General features: G+C 54.3%; 6 protein-coding genes across 6 annotated transcripts; 3 read left to right on the plus strand and 3 right to left on the minus strand.

Moving 5' to 3' along the window:
* Window positions 1-14: 14 nt before the first annotated feature.
* W97_04187 (uncharacterized protein) lies at window positions 15-4,073 on the minus strand (the record flags this gene model as incomplete). The annotated part of the gene is made up of 4 exons (XM_007782079.1): window positions 15-125; window positions 177-2,305; window positions 2,361-2,778; window positions 2,985-4,073. The coding sequence occupies 4 exons, from the start codon at window positions 4,071-4,073 to the stop codon at window positions 15-17; spliced, it is 3,747 nt and encodes a 1,248-aa protein (XP_007780269.1).
* A 2,855-nt stretch (window positions 4,074-6,928) lies between these two features.
* W97_04188 (uncharacterized protein) lies at window positions 6,929-7,971 on the plus strand (the record flags this gene model as incomplete). The annotated part of the gene is made up of 3 exons (XM_007782080.1): window positions 6,929-7,165; window positions 7,220-7,808; window positions 7,862-7,971. The coding sequence occupies 3 exons, from the start codon at window positions 6,929-6,931 to the stop codon at window positions 7,969-7,971; spliced, it is 936 nt and encodes a 311-aa protein (XP_007780270.1).
* A 688-nt stretch (window positions 7,972-8,659) lies between these two features.
* W97_04189 (uncharacterized protein) lies at window positions 8,660-9,387 on the plus strand (the record flags this gene model as incomplete). The annotated part of the gene is made up of 2 exons (XM_007782081.1): window positions 8,660-8,868; window positions 8,958-9,387. 2 exons carry the CDS (start codon window positions 8,660-8,662, stop codon window positions 9,385-9,387), a joined length of 639 nt encoding a protein of 212 aa, XP_007780271.1.
* A 1,337-nt stretch (window positions 9,388-10,724) lies between these two features.
* Window positions 10,725-12,081, minus strand: W97_04190 (14-3-3 family protein; the record flags this gene model as incomplete). Its single annotated transcript, XM_007782082.1, has 8 exons — window positions 10,725-11,084; window positions 11,149-11,236; window positions 11,323-11,597; window positions 11,686-11,697; window positions 11,757-11,776; window positions 11,835-11,881; window positions 11,943-11,950; window positions 12,070-12,081. 8 exons carry the CDS (start codon window positions 12,079-12,081, stop codon window positions 10,725-10,727), a joined length of 822 nt encoding a protein of 273 aa, XP_007780272.1.
* Window positions 12,082-12,672: 591 nt separating this feature from the next.
* W97_04191 (ornithine aminotransferase) lies at window positions 12,673-14,304 on the minus strand (the record flags this gene model as incomplete). The annotated part of the gene is made up of 4 exons (XM_007782083.1): window positions 12,673-12,858; window positions 12,937-13,638; window positions 13,695-14,017; window positions 14,154-14,304. 4 exons carry the CDS (start codon window positions 14,302-14,304, stop codon window positions 12,673-12,675), a joined length of 1,362 nt encoding a protein of 453 aa, XP_007780273.1.
* Window positions 14,305-15,600: 1,296 nt separating this feature from the next.
* On the plus strand, window positions 15,601-17,561 carry W97_04192 (uncharacterized protein; the record flags this gene model as incomplete). Its single annotated transcript, XM_007782084.1, has 3 exons — window positions 15,601-16,552; window positions 16,614-16,690; window positions 16,743-17,561. 3 exons carry the CDS (start codon window positions 15,601-15,603, stop codon window positions 17,559-17,561), a joined length of 1,848 nt encoding a protein of 615 aa, XP_007780274.1.
* Window positions 17,562-17,566: the final 5 nt, after the last annotated feature.

Below are 17,566 nucleotides of genomic sequence, written 5' to 3' on the forward strand. Positions count from 1 at the left end.
GAAGGATCCACACGCTAAACTTCCGTCTCAACGCCCGGCTCACGGTCACGATGATGGAGATGATTTGTAATGTGTTGTTCGCCGCGCTGGATTTTGTTCTTCATCCATTTGATCGTGCGAGGCGCCTGCATTGTAGGTTAGCTAGCAGCCCAATATAGCAAACACATAGCGTTTACCTTCCACTGCATCAGTCCTCTATTACTCCGATGCAGCTGCTTCTGGTTGCTAGTGTATTCCTTGATCGCATCAACAGGACCTCTCTTCCCATCATCCTCGTTCGCAGTCTCGCCTAATTTGCTCATCGCCCGCGGCGCATGCGAGTCCTCGCTGTCAGAGTCGCTGTCGCTGCTGCTCGAAGAGTCCTCTCTGTCCTTGTCGTTGCCGACGTCGAACCCGTCCTCATCGTTGTCGACTGCCGTATCCAGCACTTCCATAATGTCGGCCAAATTCTTGTCTTTGCTCGCCGCCTTGTCATGGTAGGGGCTCAAGCCTGGCCAGAACTTCATCTTCAGCTCGATTGCGCCGACTTTCTCTCCGCACTCGGTAAGGCAGTTCGCTTCCGCGCGCTTCAAGTCACCTTTCCAGACCGGTAGGTGCAGGACCTTCTCCTCGTCGTCTGGCAGGTCTTTGAGCCAAAAGACCGCGAACGCGGGAGACTTGTCTAGTAGTGTGCTACTGCTCCTGAACTCTACGACGAGCGGACTGCGGTATCTCTTCCTGACGGGCAGATACAGTGGTCTGTCTTTCCTCGTCGACCATACGCCCTCTTGGTGATTCGCCTCTCCGGTGTTATGATGCATCTTCCCTCTGTCCAACGTCGTCCGGATCTTCAGGCGGCAGCTTAAAAGGTCGCTAGGCAAGTCTCCAACCGCTTTAGCTTGCGGATAGACTTCAAGCGTGCCGTTTTCCCAGCCTAGCAGCTCCCTTGGCGCCTGCAGCTGGATCGGGCGGAAAACCATGGAGATGCGGGCACGGCCGTAGCCGATGCCGCCTGTAAGTGGGAAGAAGCCGTTCACCATGCACTTCTTCTTCAGAATCTTGGACAATGGCAAGTACACTATGCCTAGTAGCGGGTCGTCCTCGTGGACTCTCGCGTCTCGGACCGAGATGTGGATCTCGGTGTTTCTCCAGTCCCTGATTACGCGTTCGCATCCAGCGTTGAAGAAGGGTTTCGAGTTCTTCGGCTTCGTCCTTGTCTTGAAGACTTTCTGGTGGTTCAGAATGATGGTGCAATAGCTGGACGGCAAGTCGTCGCCGCTTTCCTCTTCGTCACTGGCTTCGGCGTGCTCCTTGTCCTGCTGGCGCTTGTTGATGGCCTCGAGTTCCAGTCCTGTGATCTGATGGATCACGATGCTGAGGATACCCGTCGGGTACTCCTGCGGTGGAGATGTGCTGTTGATCAGCTCGTCCTCCCTGGCCTTCAAATCTTGCGCCTTCTGCTGCTCGACCTCGTCCTTCTCGTCTCGCTTCGTTTCTCTCAACTTCCGTTCGCTCTCCTCCTCAACCTTCTCCTCAACCTGGTCGATACTGTTGACACTCGAGTCTGCATCCTGACGAGCAACCTGCGAGTCCTGTATTCTTGTCTTGGAGAAGTACCCAACACTCCAGTCGAGTTTGCCGGGCATTGACTCGCCCGCTTTTAGTGCTCTAAAGCCGTCGGTTCGGTCCGCAAATCTGCCGTTCGTCGCCTCGTCCTTCATTAACTTCTTGAGACCCACCTCAATGCGGCCTAGATCATCGTCTGCGCTTGTTCGATCCGAGTCCCACAGCTGGATCCGTAAACTCTCGTCTACGTTCAACTCTTCTGGGGTGACAGGTATGAAGGCCGTCTCTTCCCAGTGAGGCTCCATCTCCGACTCGATTACCCGAGTAGACCATACAGGCTTTCCAAATTTGGCCCAGCCGACTGAAATGTACGGATCCGCTGAGCCATCTTTGAAGGGTATCATGCTGGAATCTCCTTCTTTGAAATCGAAGGCGCGCTTGATGCGGACCACAAGAACACCGCGAGCATGCGTGTCTTTCTTGAAGTCGTCGCCCACGAGCATGTCCTTCAGGTCGAGTGTCAAGCTCTTCGGCGCCACGTACTCGGCCGTTGCGGCGTCGACGGAGCTTTGCACAAAGTTCGAGAGAATTGGCAGGTCCATGATATCTAGGCCCTTTTTGACGAGAGGTGTGCATGCGATGTCGACTTTTGGTTGACCGAGGAATGTCAGGGTGCAAAGGGAAAAGAAGGGAGGATCAGGGGTCAGTTGAAGACGGAGGCGAACGGCACCTACCGCGCCTTCGAGTTCGGCCCAGACAGCTTGAGTTATGTCAGTAAAAGGCGTCCATTCTTGAGAAAGGAGAGTTGAGCTCACGGAGTTTAATGCCTCCTGGGAGATAGAAGGCGAGGTACACGTGTGCGTTCTTTGCTCTGTTTTTCATGCCCTTGCCGCTTGACCGTGCTCGGTATGCGAATGCAACCTCGACGTTGACGAAATCGCCCTCTTCTGCTTCCATGCCTTCTGCGACTTCACTCTGTTCTTGCTGACCGCCTTGGTCGTTTCCCTCGTTGCCAGACCCGTTCTGAACTTTACCCTGGCCGGAGACACGTCGGTCACTGTTGTCCTGCTCTTGATCGCCAGACTGCAGCTTGCCGTCTTGAGACACTGATTTTGATGCCGCTCCTGTGGGTAGCCATTTGATACCCAAGATGCGTATCGCTTCGCTGCCTTGGCCTAAATCTTCGATACTGACCATGCGGACGATTTTGGGTAAACTGGCTTGCATAACATCCTATAAGATTCAGTTACACCTGACGTTGCAAACCGACTCCCATCAAGGGGACTTCGGCGGGTCTCAGGCGGCTACAAAGGGGTACAGGAACGGTGCACGCATAACAGGTTTCAAGAGACGCTTGGAAATCTGACGATGGAGCGGTTCAGCCAGTTCAGAGAACGATCTTCTATGCTGGAAGCCAAAGAAACAAGTGAATCATTTACCTCCAAAGTATCCGCTAGACTGGTAAACAAGTCCGGGTTGATCAGCGGCCACACGGCGGCTAGAATCGAGTTTAGCCATTGAGTAGACTCGGGCGTCTGCGTTTTCGCCTTCTCCTTGCCGTGCTCCCTCTCAGCATTCCATACCTCATCCTCCCATACGTTCCTGACCTTGTTTGCCACCCAGTCTCGCAGGCCCCAAGTCAGTAAAAGTCCAAGACCAAGGCTTATCGACGGCAAGACGAATAGCAAGAACGTTTTACCCAGCCACGACCCTCCAGGTGGGGCCCAAAATATATTAGAAAGAAGTAGGAGGATTGTGCCAGAGACAGATACTGCGCCCACTCCTACCAGAGTGAGCTGCTTGTATATCTCCACCAACTGCTCACGCGCTGAATCATACTCTGGTGGAGGAAACAGCGCTTCTACTCCTTCATGGGCGACATGCATCTCGGCTGCCTCCTTGCGGAGTTGATCCATGTCCTTCGACTTGGCACTCAAGTCTGTATCTGCCCGATATTGGTTTCCTCCGAGAGACTCGTTCTCTGGTGCGCCCTCCAACTCCTTCATTGTGTAATCATGGATCGTGACGGGCAAGTGAGTGACCGGGTCGGTGACTTCGCGTTGTGATGCATCATCCTTCCTTTTCTTCATCTGCTTGCGCCTTTGTTTAGGATCTTGCTCTGTGAATGCTGCCTGGGAGGTGTCCTCAACTTCGCCTTCATCCTTCCTTTCCCTGTTGTCATTCTGGTCCGGTTCGCCCGCCGCCCCCTGGTCTTCATGCCTCTCTCCTCGCTGTTCCTCGGCGCGACCGTTCGCCGACTCGTCGTTCAGGTTCTCGGTCTGGTACGGATTCTGAGGTTGGCCATGATAATGATAGTCATTGCCCTGCCAGTAGCTCTTGGCACTTTCTTTCACTTGCTCTGCCGTACTGGGTGCGCTGTCCTGGTATGCATTTTCATCGCCGCCGGCCTGAGCTCGTCGCTTCTCTTTCTCTTCACGATAGCCTTGAATGGTAGGAACCGGATGGTGCGACGTGTAGGGTGCTCGATGATCCCGCCGCGACGTCTCTGCATCGTCGCGTCCCGACATCCTGAGCTCTCAATGCGGCTATTGTTCACTCAGCACTGCGAGCCAGCTATGCGTGGCAGGCAATCGTGTGTGTTCAGCTTTGACTCAAGTTTGAAGTTACGAGCGACAATGAGGAAACAGAATCCATTGAGAATGTGCTATTTACAAACGCCAGCGCATTCTTGCCACAAACCAGTCCTGTTTCCTAGCAGTAGAAGGTGGAACAAGTTTGGGGAAAGCTATGACGTCCGAGGGGGCACTCCACATCGACGATTGAACCGGATTTTTGCCGTGAGCACCTCTATCCTCACTTCATTTGGATTTGCTCCGTAACAAGTAATACGATAAGCAGCGAGGCTCTCTAAAATCAGCCAGCTCAAGCTTCCCTCAAGCATGCTCAGCCCCTCGGAAACCGATGCATATCGAGCTGCAGCTGAATTCAGGGTGCAGGCATGAACAACGCCCGAGGACCCTTTGCCCTATGGCCGTTCGCGTACTACTTTAGCTGCATACCGACACCCTACACAACTTGTCCCCGCATGCCAATGATGGCGATTCTCACGAGATGAAATGAAGAGACCGATGTCAATTGATGAAGCGTTCCCTCAACCCGGTCGCCAACTGCTGTAACAGCTGCCTTGCGGGTCACCAAAAAGCATGGGACTGAGTGCGATGCGAGGCAATGACCCATTATGCACGGCTGAGTATTGCAGACAGTTCTCTACACCCGCAGTTACCGACCTATCCTGTGGCTGCATGATTGCAGTGCATGGTCTGTGTATCACCGGTGACCCAAATCTGTCGAAGCGCCTCCGGAGCTGCGCTGCTTTACCACATGCCAACTATCCTTGAGCCTCATCTCTCAAGACCTCTTCAGCTCGGGCCCCTCCTGCTTCTGGGTATGCCTATTTCTTAAATCCGTTTGCCTTCTCGCTTTCGTGCTCCAGTGCACGCTTTTGTACCTTCTTGCTCTCTTGGCTTGCCTGTACGCTCTGACTGGGCCGTTACAGATCGTCTACTTTCGTACTTTCTCTTCCATAGTCTCGAGTTGCATCTGTTATGTACAATTACTGGCCAGTGAGCTCTGGAGTAGTCCAAGATACACATGACAGATCACCGCTGCAAAATCATACGACCGCTTCTGGAACGTCAAGCTCTTGGTGCAATGTCGCAAGGACACCTGCTACTTCTTCAAAGGCGACGCGGAGCAATCCGCCGATGCCCATGCGAATAGACTCGTGCAGCGACAATCAATGGTGCCATCCAACGGACATGAAAATCGATTATGATGGTAGCGGGTTCGAAAGCTTGTCGACATCTCCGAATTCACTGTTCGTGGGCGACTTCCCAGATCCATCAGAGCTTAGTCCCGGCAGTACGGGAGATGGAAGGCCTCAAGATCTCTCCTTCGCTGATTATCAGATGGTCTGGTCTCACGACGCCAATGTTGCCCAAGAACCTTGCATAAGTACGACCGCAACCTTTCAAGTCCCAAGCTGTCCAGTCTCTAACCGAACGCATAGTCCCGGCGAACTATCTGTCAGAGAACACAACAGACTTTGTATCACCACCGCTCGATCCTTTCTATAGCTTCTCCTCGCTCGATGCCATTGTTGACCACAACCAAAAGCGCCTTGATCCGTTGCATACCGGTCAAGTGTCCTCTGGTGATCCTTGGAGTACCGAACGCCGTCGGGAAGAAGCGGTGGTCGAGCCGGACGCTCTTCTTTTCAGTCCTGAGTATGAGTGCCCTACGATCTCGCCGCACATGGACTACGGATACCCTATGCCAGATCAGCGTTACTGCGCGTCCATCAACTCCCCATGTTTCTCACCTGCCATGGATACACTGTCAATGGCAGGGAGCCCGCTAAGTTCGCCGGGAACGTCGTTCAGCGCTCCTGTATCTGCATCTAATAACACTGGTCATATCAATTGGGCTCCGCCATATCCTGATACAACCTTCGGCGGCTACGGTTTCCCTAGCCAATCGATGCAGCAAAACGTTCCCTGTGTATCACCTACCGTAAACTCGCTTGATGAATCTACCTCTGCCTGGGATTCTGTAGCGAGCCCTCGGTCCCCATTCTCTGATATGGGTTTATCCAATCAAGCGAGTCATCAGGGCTTTGAGTTTGTCCCATCCTTAGCCACGGCTCAACCTCGCCCTACTCCATTGCCGGGTAACATCAGTAGTCCGCCGCTTTTGCAGTCACCATCTCCGGCGGTCCTCTTCATACAAGAACCCAGCCTGAAATCTATAGCCAAATCGGACACAGAGGTTGGTGCCAGTACCCGTAGACATGGACCCGTTCGACCTCCTTCCGAGGCAGCGACTGTAAACCCCTTGCGAAAAGGGCGACCCGGCGGCAGGTCCCTAGGATCGAAGCTGCTGCCTACTGCAGCCGTGCATGCCGGCAAAATGAGAGGCATCGGTGCTTGCTGGCCGTGTGTTTTCTCCAGAGACAGGGTAGGCATTCCTCTGCACCTCCAGTGCTTGGTCCACGTCCTCATCCTAAAATTTAGTGCGGCGATGGTTCGGAGTGCGACCGCTGTCGCAACAGGGCCATTCGCAATAATTCCAGCTACGGTCTGTGCTGTGTCCGAGACCATCTTCCATCATATCTAGGCGTTTTCTTGCCAGGTACACTCTTCCGGCCCTGTTTCCAAACGGTGATGTTGATCTAGTGGTAGGCTCTATGACCTCTATGCATAAAGCGGAGAACCTTAAAGAGTTCTGTAACAAGAACATCGGAGAGTGGTCGGGTGAACCCGTCGTTGTTCATCTACGCTGCGGAGGTGTGCTGCCTAAGATACGGCTCGAGCTCTACGAATTCACTCCGAAGACTGGGGAATTACTCTATCACTTTCAATATATGACGAACAGAATAACGGGAGAGCAGAGGCGCGAGATTAAAGCCTCACCGCCGTTGGGTATGACGTTACGAGAAAAGCACGATTTCAATTTCTACGACCACTACGTGGACCGGATCCTGGATGAGCATTTTCTACATTTCACCCAGATCTGTTACGAGGATGAAGCCAATGACTTCCAAGTCCGCTTGCTGCGAATGATGCACGAACTCGCTCCTTCGAAGATTGAAGCCTCTAAGGTAAAGTTAGAGACGCACTGATAGCCATGCTGTTCTCCGCTAACCTTACAACAGCGCTTACTGTTGAGAGAGCTCCGAGAGGTTCTACGCCTCACAATCATTACCTATATCATGAGCCATGCCTTCAGTATCGTGGAGGAGGAGCAGCAAGCCGTTCTCTCCCAGCTTCGCTATCAGTCCGATAGCTACCAGAGGTTCTGCACGCCGCGGATGACCAACAGGCAGATCAAGCACTTCTACGCAGAGATGCATAGCATTGTGCTAAACCGTGTGCTGAAGCAGCTGCAGAAGATACTCCACGAAAGCAGCAGGGATTGCTCCAAGTGGATCTCTGCCTTCTGCGCCATTTTGGGTCTTGCTATGGCTCTAGAAGATACGCAGAAGACCATCCATGACTTCTTCGACTCCGGCATGGCGTCGAGCGAGTGCAGCAAGGAGGAAGAGCTGGACTTGAAGTGGCAGGGCGAAGAACTCTGCCGCGCTATCGATGACCGATTTATGTTCATTATGACACTGTTCCGATTGAAGTATAACCGGACTTCGAACCCATTGCGCGACGACAACGAAGACTGGGAAACGAAGCTGAAAGATCAGCGTACTTCCAGGTTCGTTAGGAACGTCAGTTCACTGGTAAAAGAAAAATGTAAGTACACCTGAGCGCCGTTACCATCGCTTTAGCGCCTAACATATCTTCAGTCGACTTCCTCCTCGAGCGCCAGCATGTCAATATTGCAGTCGACAACAGAGGCAGATATACGTCCCGTCTTGCGGCGCGCTTCTTGCTTTCGTTCTGGCCCCCGTCTTGATGCTATCGTCCATTTGATATCGCGCCACCTCACCAGTCTTGAGATACATTCTGTGGCTGAGTTGCATACGTTGGGCTTCTCCGCATGAGAAGCATATGCCGACACGACTTACGAGTATATGACTGACGCCTTCATGAAGCGACAACCGCTTGGTACAGTTCTTCGGTGTTCTTTTGTTCTTTGGATGCTCTTTGCATATAATGAGCCGACAACGACTCACTCTCGGTTACATACATAATCTAGCGGCAATCAGCTTATTGCCCTGTAGCTAGACATACAGCTGTCTTAATCCTCGCCTTGACATTGGCAACACATTCTATCGACCGCTCTTCTAAACATTGCCGTGACAGTCACGTGCCTTTTTATCCCGCATGAACAGGGCAGGAGGGGCCGCCGAACTCATCCCGCCTGGCTTCAACCATCAAATGATTGAAAGCTGCTAAACACCAACCAACCAACCATGGCTACAACTCTTGCGACGCCAGCCCATATGCCACGATTCCTACTTTCAAGGTTGACATCAAGCCCGTCTCTCAACAAACCGGCCGTCTTGACCAGCAGCACCGCGCACCCATGGCACAATTGCTCTCCACAAAGCAGACCACAGCAACGATACACCACCACGCAAGCGGACCATCAGCGCAGCCTATACCCAGCTAGTAGACCTCGTAGTAGACCATCGCCATGCATGCTCCTAGCCAGCCAACGGCCCAATAGCCCACAACCCCTCATCCCGTTTCCTCCTACCAGCAGGCGGCCGTTCTCAGCAACAGCCCACCTATCGCGGGACCACCACTTCGACACGCTCAAATTCGTACAACGGCTCCAAGACGAAGGCTTCAACGAAGAGCAAACCAAAGCCATGATGAAGGTCCTCAGCGACGTGATAGAGGAGAGGTAAACGCTCCCCCTCCCCCCAACAACCTCCCACCACTGCCTTCCTGTACCACACCCCCTTCCACCACGCCCACTGACTCTCTCCCCAGCATCCAGAACCTCACGCGCACAATGGTCCTCCGCGAGAACGCCGAAAAAGCAACCTACGAGCAAAAAGTCGACTTCGCCAAACTGCGCTCGGAGCTGCTGACGGCCGACTCGACCGAGTCCTCGCTGACGCGCGCGTCGCACGAGCGGCTGACCAACGAGCTCGCCAAGCTGAACAACAGGCTCAGAGACGAGATACAGCGCACGCAGGCGAGCGTGCGGCTGGACCTGAACCTCGAGAAGGGGCGGATCCGCGAGGAGGCGAATGCGCAGGAGCTCAAGATCAAGGAGACGGAGACGCGCATTGAGCAGGAGACGGCTGTGCTGAGGGAGAAGCTGGAGGCGGTCAAGTTTTCGACGCTGCAGTGGCTCATGGGGGTTTGTACGGGGACGGCGGCGCTTATTTTGGGCGCGTGGCGGTTGTTGATGTGATGGGTTGCGCTGGTTTGGGGTGCGGATAGGCGCGGTGCGGTGGAGAGAATTGCGTACTTGCATCAGAGTGCGCTTCAGGGCTGGCATTGGTGGCCGCATCACTATCGGCTAGGGAACCCGGTGTCAGTTTCAGGAGTTCGCGGATTTTGGCATGGCGTGGAGCACGGTTGTTTGGATGCCGGTTGGAGTAGAATGATACCCACAAGGCAAGGGTGTTCATCTTGTGTCGTTCATTGTTCATAGCGCTCGTACAAGCAAAGGACTCGCTATCAGGCGATGTTTTAGGCTCTCTGTCTCGACAGGTTTTGCAATCAAGCGTGTGAAGTCTTGAATTCATGCGGAGTCCACAACAAGTGCCCGCATTACCTGAACAAGAGTTCTCACTAAGGCAGCGAACTACCATCCCTGCATTCATGCGTGCACTCTTGATGTTCAACGGGCCTTGGAAGAAGCAAACTCTCTATCCTGCGACACGTAGCCTTCAGGTGCGGCCCGCTGACTTGGCTGGGTATTCAGGGCTTCGCTATAAGAAGGGGTGTTTCATATATACCACCAGCGCTATCAACCCTTTTACGCCTATGTGATCTAGAGCGGACTATACAACTATGGCAAGCCACTTTTTGGATCCAAGGACTTGAGTTTTACCGTGGGCTTGGATGTTTAATAAGATAGGAAGATGAATTGAAGGAAACGGAACCGCAATGACAAAGAGGTATGACACCATGGAAGCGGGCATAGGTTTTGAAGTCTATCGCGCCGAATGTAGCTGCTGGCAGTCAGGCAAGGAGGGGGCAGGGATACCATGTTCTAGTTCACGAACTGAGAATATTCTTCGGCCGCTGGAAGATATCCATCTAAGCGCCTCAGGTCGTAGGTCATCGAATCGCCACTTTGCATGCACCGAGAGAGTGAACCTATGACTTTATTGTAGCTACTTGCGCAAATCCGGCAGCGGGTCCACTACCAAATGAACGCAGAGGTGCCTGCACAGTACCAAAGCCAGAAACCAGTTATGTCAGACGAGAGAGAAAGCAGAAGGGGAACTGCCGTGATCGTTTGTTGTAAGTGGGTAACATTCGCCGGGATGCTAGTTTACTGGACCAATCTTCAGAATAAAGGAAAGAGAGAGAGGGAGCAAGCAAAGTAAGGAAAACATTGAAGAAGCACCATTGGTGCCTTGAGCCGCGTTCAGCTACTCCCCCCCGAAACACCGTCAACAGATGCACATCATTGCTTCGACCAACATCGCCCAGCAGTCTTGAGGTTGGCGGGACTGATGGAGGCCCTCAGTCGGCAACTAGCGCAGGTATCTTGATTGCCGTCTATATGCGACTCGTCTAGGACGCCGCTTGCGGTGCCGGAGCCTGCTCGTCGCTTGCGTCGGCCTTGGTGTCGTCGGTGGCCTTCTCAGCGTCCTTGGATGCCTCAGCAGACGGCTCACCGTCGCCGCCGTCCGAAGAGGTCCAGAGGGTCAGGTTGTCGCGGAGCAGCTGCATGATGAGCGTGCTGTCCCGGTAGGACTCCTCGGAAAGAGAGTCGAGCTCGGCGATAGCGTCGTCGAAGGCTTGCTTAGCGAGATGGCAGGCACGGTCGGGAGAGTTTAGGATCTCGTAGTAGAAGACCGAGAAGTTCAGGGCGAGACCGAGACGGATGGGGTGGGTAGGCGTGAGCTCAGTCTGGGCGACATCGGTGGCATTCTGTTCCCGAGTTAGCTTATCTGCGACGGCCTACGTGAGCTGGTGCTCGCCTGGGGGTCGTTACCTTATAAGCGTCGTGGGCGGCGGTCGCGGCAGTCTTGCGCTTCTCGCCAGACGCAAACTCGGCGAGATAGCGGTGGTAATCGCCCTTCCTGCAGTCGCATTGCTGTTAGCACTGTTGCGGTCGCAGACAACAAAACTGTCGATTTGGCGCAAACCGGCGTCTGCTGGCACGTACATCTTGTGGTAGAAGACCTTCGACTCTCCAGACTCGGCCTTGGGGATCAAGGAGTCATCAAGAACATCGAGGACGTCCTGGCAGACCTTCTCGAGTTCGGTCTCGATCTTCTGGCGGTAGTCGCGAATTGTGCCGACATGCTTATCGGAGCCCTTGGACTCCTCCTTCTGCTCGATGGAGGAGATTATACGCCAGGAGGCACGTCGGGTGCCCACAACGTTCTTATAGGCGACGGACAGCAGATTGCGCTCGTCCACGGTTAACTCTCCGCCGATCTGACGCTTGTTAGTCGTTCGCCAGGGATTCAGAGTCTCTTGTGGAGGAGCTGAGGGCGCTGTAGTCGCGTGCTCGTGGCTTCCATACCTTTGCAACTTCCTGTTCTCAATGTCAGCAGAATGGTCTCACGGTCCAATGGCGGTGTACGATCTACTGACCTTCATATATCCAACCATCTCTGTGGACGCGCACTGTTAGTGAACGGTGTGATGGCGGTAGCAGCTTCCTACACATACCATCGTAGCGCTCAGCCTGCTCGCAGAGCCGCGCGAGAAAGGTCTTGCTGTCAGGCCGTTAATGCCACTGCGTCGAACGCAAGCCCCAGTCTCGGGAGAAAGATATACCTTTCGCGCTGTAGCAGGAGCACATGTTAGCAATAGCTGAATGTGTATCGCGCCAGCAACAATCGCTTGAGGGGCAGCTCAGGCTCTCTACGCGCGGATAGGACACGGCCGGGGAGGGACGGCTTACTTCACTCGCCATTCTGTGTTTTGTGATTTCTGAGAAGAATGGACGTCTCCGACAGAGAAAGAGAGGTGGGTTCTAGGTGTAGGGGCTGTAATCGGTGTGGTGGTGGTGAGGTGGGATGAGGTGTGGTGTTTGGGGGGTGTGTCGAAGTTGTGCCGCTTTTGGGGTGAACCAAAGAGACAGCGCGCTGGCCTGGCTTCGCCAGTGCCCCGTCAACAATACAACACAACGGGCAAGGGTCGTTTCACTGAAGCACTTGTAGGTAAACTATCTAGATATCCGTCAACTGCTTCACCAGATTCACCATTACACGCAACCAGCACCTTCACTGGCTGTGTGTAATTCGAGCCAGCGTCGCATTTGCTGGTCGAGCATGTGAGAGCGTGCTGCCAGCGTTTGATACCCTCCGCCTTGGCGGGGAGCTAGTCACTCAGATGGCTGCGCTGTCAGGTTGAATATGAGAGAATGGACCATCGGAGCGAATATTGGCTTCAGTCTTCGGTGTATCTAGTCTGTACCCACGTCGGCAGCGCTAAAATCTAACTTGAAGCACACATAACGCGCGCGCTGGAATGGCAAGGTAGCAGGATCAAGCCATCCGCGACCCTAATTGTCCACACCAATATGAACGTTCTTCTCGCCCTCCGGAATGACCTCATCCTCCCTCTTGCCCTTCAGGTTCGGCAGCTCCTCCATCGCCTCCTTGATAATGCTCAGCGCCGTCTGAATCTCCTCCTCCGTAATGACCAGTGGAGGCGCCAGCCTAATGATGTTCTGATGTGTTGGTTTCGCCTGTACGTCACCCATGTCAGCACCCATGTCGTCCGTAGTGATGGTTTTCAGATGCGCGATCTTGAGGGCTCTTCCTACCAATAACCCCTTCTCTTTGAAGAGCATGCACAGATCCCACGCGCTGTGGCCGCCGGTCTTCGATTCGTCGATGATGATGGCGTTGAGCAACCCCTTGCCCCGAATCAGCTTGATCATGGGGTTGTTGAGCGCGCGTAGGCCGTCGCGGAACATGTTGCCGAGCTTCTCGGCGCGCTCGACCATGTTCTCCTCCTGCACGAGCTCGAGCGCGCGGATGGCGACCGCGGAGCCGAGCGGGTTTCCGCCGTACGTCGAGCCGTGCGTGCCGGGCTCGATGGTAAGCATGACATCCTTGGAGCCGAGAACGCAGGACACGGGATACATGCCGCCGGAAATGGCCTTGCCGAGCAGAACCATGTCGGGCTTGATGCCGCTCCACTCGTGACAGAGCAGACGGCCTGTGCGCGCGATCCCGGTCTGAATCTCGTCGCAGATAAGGAGCACGTTGTGCTTCTCACATAGCGCCTTGACTTCGCGCAGGTAGGAGTCGTCGGGCACGACGATGCCGGCTTCGCCCTGGATAGGCTCAACCAGGAACGCGGCAGTATTCTTGCCGTGTGCCTCCAGCGCCTCTCGCACGTCGTCAACATTGTTGTAGCGGATAGGCCGCTTTGTCGACGGACATATGCTGCCGATGTTCGGTAGGTACGGGCCGTAGTTCTCGCGAGACTCGGGGTCTGTTGACATCGTGATCGCAGCGAACTGTGCGGACATGTCAGTAGCGTTCTGTTACAGTGATGGGACCACTGGGGTCCTACCGTCCTGCCGTGGAAGTTCTCCTGCACACTGAATACCAATGCTTCGTTTTGCGGAATGCCCTTGACCTTGTAGCCCCATTTCCTCGCGATCTTGACTGCAGTCTCGACTGCCTCGGCGCCGGTGTTCATCGGTAACACCATGTCGAATCCGAACATCTCCGTGACAAACTCGGCGAATCTGGGAAACACATCGTTGTAGAATGCCCGACTGCTGAGCGTCAATCGGGACGCCTGCTCTGTCAACGCCTTGACGAGTTCGGGATGGCAATGGCCCTGGTTCACAGCGCTGTAGGCGGACAGGAAGTCGAGGTAATGTTTGCCTTCTGGATCCCACACAGAGCATCCCGCGGCTCTAGCGAATCTATATTGAGATCAGCAACAGTAATCCATTCAGATTTCGCGAAAGTACTTGCACTATCGGGAGCGGGTGGTAGTTATGGGCTGCGAAGGCTGCTTCACTCTCGATGGCATTCTGGGAGGAAGTCGCGTGGTAGCGGGAAGGATCTGGGGTGCCGGTGGGATGAAATGATCTCGCAGTCGCCTTCAAGGCCGTGCCGTTTGCGCCATTCGCGGCATTTGCGGTGCCAGCGTTGACTGCTGAGGGTGCCATTGCGTTTGTGATATTGAAGGTCTCTGGGTGTTGTATCGCGGGGCTGTAGCGGGGCAGAAGTTGAGTGTTGAAAGCGGACGTTAGGGAGGATATGGATTTCAACCGCGCTACTCTCGGGTTATGAAGCCAGAAAAGTTTGCTTTGCCGTGTCTATCCTCCTCCTGCCTTTAGAGGTTTTGGTTTTCTTCGTCGCCCCATCTGTCGTCTATACCTGCGCTTAAGGGACAAAAGTGATGAGGCCCAAGGTTGGCGAGCGTCGAAGTTATGACAAGGGGTCATCGGAATTACATAAAGGGGCAGTTTCATTGGCTGGCTAGCTGGCTTGCTTTGTTTCCTCGCTGCGTTCCTGAGAGTGTCTGCATGACCTTCACCAGAGGGGCTTTGAGAGGCTTTGAATATTGGACACGGAGCTGCTATCGAGCTGGATGTACACTCATGCCCATTTTCGAAACACAGAACCAATTCTGCGCGACCTGTATCACTAAGAGCTACGTTGATCTAATAACGGCTTCCACATCGAAGATTCCCACGTGATCGCCGCGCGAAAGGAAGAAACCGCTGCATGGTTGCAACTCCTGCCAGATTGCAAACCTATATTGGGAACGCAAGACTAGGAACGGGACGAGTGTTGATTACTGTACCTCCGCCTGGAAGAACGGGCCTGCGTGATACGAGTCGGGTCCGCGACCTCAGACGACAGCTGTCCGAGGATCGTAACGACAGCATGTTATGGTGCCCCTCAAGGCATTGACGGACAATACTTCAGAGCCGTCCTTGAGGGCCTGGGTAGGTCTTCGGCTAACGCGTAAAGACGTGCTTGGAAGCGTTCACCTAGACTCTGAGGTCTCTTACGATGCCTGCGCCGCAAACCTACTCCGCCGCATCCAAAATTAGGCAACTGCCGCTTCTCCGCATTCTTGCATGTTCATGTCTCAACTCGAAACCGGGAACAGATCCTTCGGACAGCTCAGTGCTTGGTTCTAACTAGTGGTGCGCCAATAAGGAAGCGCTACGACGGACCACCAACAGCCGCCCCCAAGCATACCACGGAGGATGAGGCGGAGCGTGGTGGTGTATCATACAGGTAGAGCCGTGTAGGTAACCATCTCGCTCCTCAACACCGCATATAAGTACGTGACATCCGGTGTCATTCTACTCAGTTGTAGTGACCCACCATTGCTGCCTAGCCCCTCCGTCATTTCTTCAATCCCCTCTAAGAGTCTTATATTCCAAGCTTCGGGCTCGTTGGCAATCTGTCATAAGCCTTCAATCACCCACCTCTGTCCTGCCGTCAACATGGCCGCTTCCGAACCTTTCGCGTTCATCTCCAAGGAGCATCATCCGCGCTTGACGGACACCCTCGAGCGAGCGTTCTCTGGCAAAGGTCTGAGCCTCTATGTGCAGCTCCTCCAAGCTCTTCGCAAACAGAACCCGGAGCTTGTCGTCACCCCCACAACATCCCGTAACTGTCCTCTGCTTGCATTCGCCGCGGCGGGACATGCTACTGCTGAGCTTGACATCGACACCGAAGATGTCTTCAGGTATCGAGGATACTTGCCTCCGGAGCACCGCGGCGGCTCAGGCCACCTCGCCGAAGCAATATCTTTTGCCAAGTACCACTACCGCTGGAACGATGAAGACTTCATTCTCTACATGGCCCCTCCATTGCAGTTCGTCTTGAAGGAGCCACGCGACGGCGAGACCGCCCAGTCGCACTCTGTGATCACGGATGCTCTGATCATGGCAGTGGGCAGCTGGCTCACTGCAGAGATTCCAGCAATCTATGTTTACGACTATTACTGGACCAGAAGCCGTGAGCTGTACGAGCAGGTGATGAAGACATCTTGGAAGGATGTCATTCTGGACGAACGCATGAAGAAAGAGCTTCCGGAGGTTGCTGGGAAATTCTTCGACAGCAAAGACGTCTACGACGAGTACGGCGTGCCGTGGAAACGAGGTCTTATTTTCCACGGACCCGTCGGGAATGGCAAGACGATTTCGATCAAGGCACTGATGCATACCTTGTACGAGCGGAAGCCGCAGATTCCGTGCCTCTACGTCAAGTCGGCACCCTCCACCTATGCAATCAGAGATGTCTTCACAATGGCCCGATCAATGTCTCCATGCATGCTCATCCTGGAGGACATTGAGACAATTGTCACGCCCTACACTCGGAGCTATTTCTTCAACGAAGTAGATGGCCTCGAGAACAACGACGGCATTCTCATGGTAGCAAGCACCAACTATTGTACGTACCTTACCAAAGACGCTCCCATAACAAGGCAGAACACTGACTCGCGACCGCTTAGTGGACCGGCTGGATCCAGGTCTTTCCAAGAGACCAAGCCGCTTCGACAGGAAGTACTTGTTCCCTCTGCCGTGGATTGTAAGCAACAAAGTTCATTCTGGGCAACGGAGGTGTAGTTAACAAGCTTCAGGATGAGAGGATCGCCTACTGTGAGTTCTGGCGCCACAAGCTGGAGCACAAGGATTCGATCGACTTCCCACAGTTGCTCAGTCAACCCATCGCCAAGATCATGGAGGGCTTCTCGTTCGCGTATATGCAGGAGGCCTTCGTCGCCACCCTTCTTGCCCTTGCGAGGGACCATACGAGCATCGTAGAGGACGACGACGGTCACGACGGCAGTAGCGACGGCGGCTCTGATGATGATGATGATGACCTCGACCAGTACGAGTTCTGGCGAGTCATGGTTGAACAAGTCAAGATCCTTCGGGAAGATATGGGCGGCAGAAACTCTGTATCTCACGGTTTACCCAACACGTCCACAAATGAGGCCTATCTGGGCCTCGATGAGACAACTCCGCTCATGTCGGCCGTAGGCGCGCTCAATGACCTTGATCTCGGCGCGGCTGCAGGTGTTGAAAGCAGGGAGCAGCAGACGTTAGCCCGCGTGCAACGCTTCAGCGGCACGGCGAAGGAAACGGCAACTTTTGACTCAGACGGCAGCCTTGGTTCTCTGGGATTGGGCGCCCTGCCTGACTTGACAGGCTATGGTGGACAGAACTCGGGCGTAGGTCTTGCGGGCAACGTGCGGCGTGTGCCGGATCTGAGGAGCTTCAGTGCTGTGAACAGAGATCGTCAGGCCGCTCTTGGTTACTTCAGCGCGGGTATTGAAGGACCGCAGTGGTTCGGCACGCACGGTGTGGGAGTCACCGTCTTAGATGCGGTCCCGGTCGGCCTTGGTGGAGATCAATTGCACCCAGGCGGCAAGGCTGATTCTGGGAAGCAATTGTAGGCTTG

The sequence above is a fragment of the Coniosporium apollinis genome (genome assembly GCF_000281105.1).
Source record: "Coniosporium apollinis CBS 100218 chromosome Unknown supercont1.18, whole genome shotgun sequence".
NCBI classification, from domain to species: Eukaryota; Fungi; Ascomycota; class Dothideomycetes; genus Coniosporium; species Coniosporium apollinis.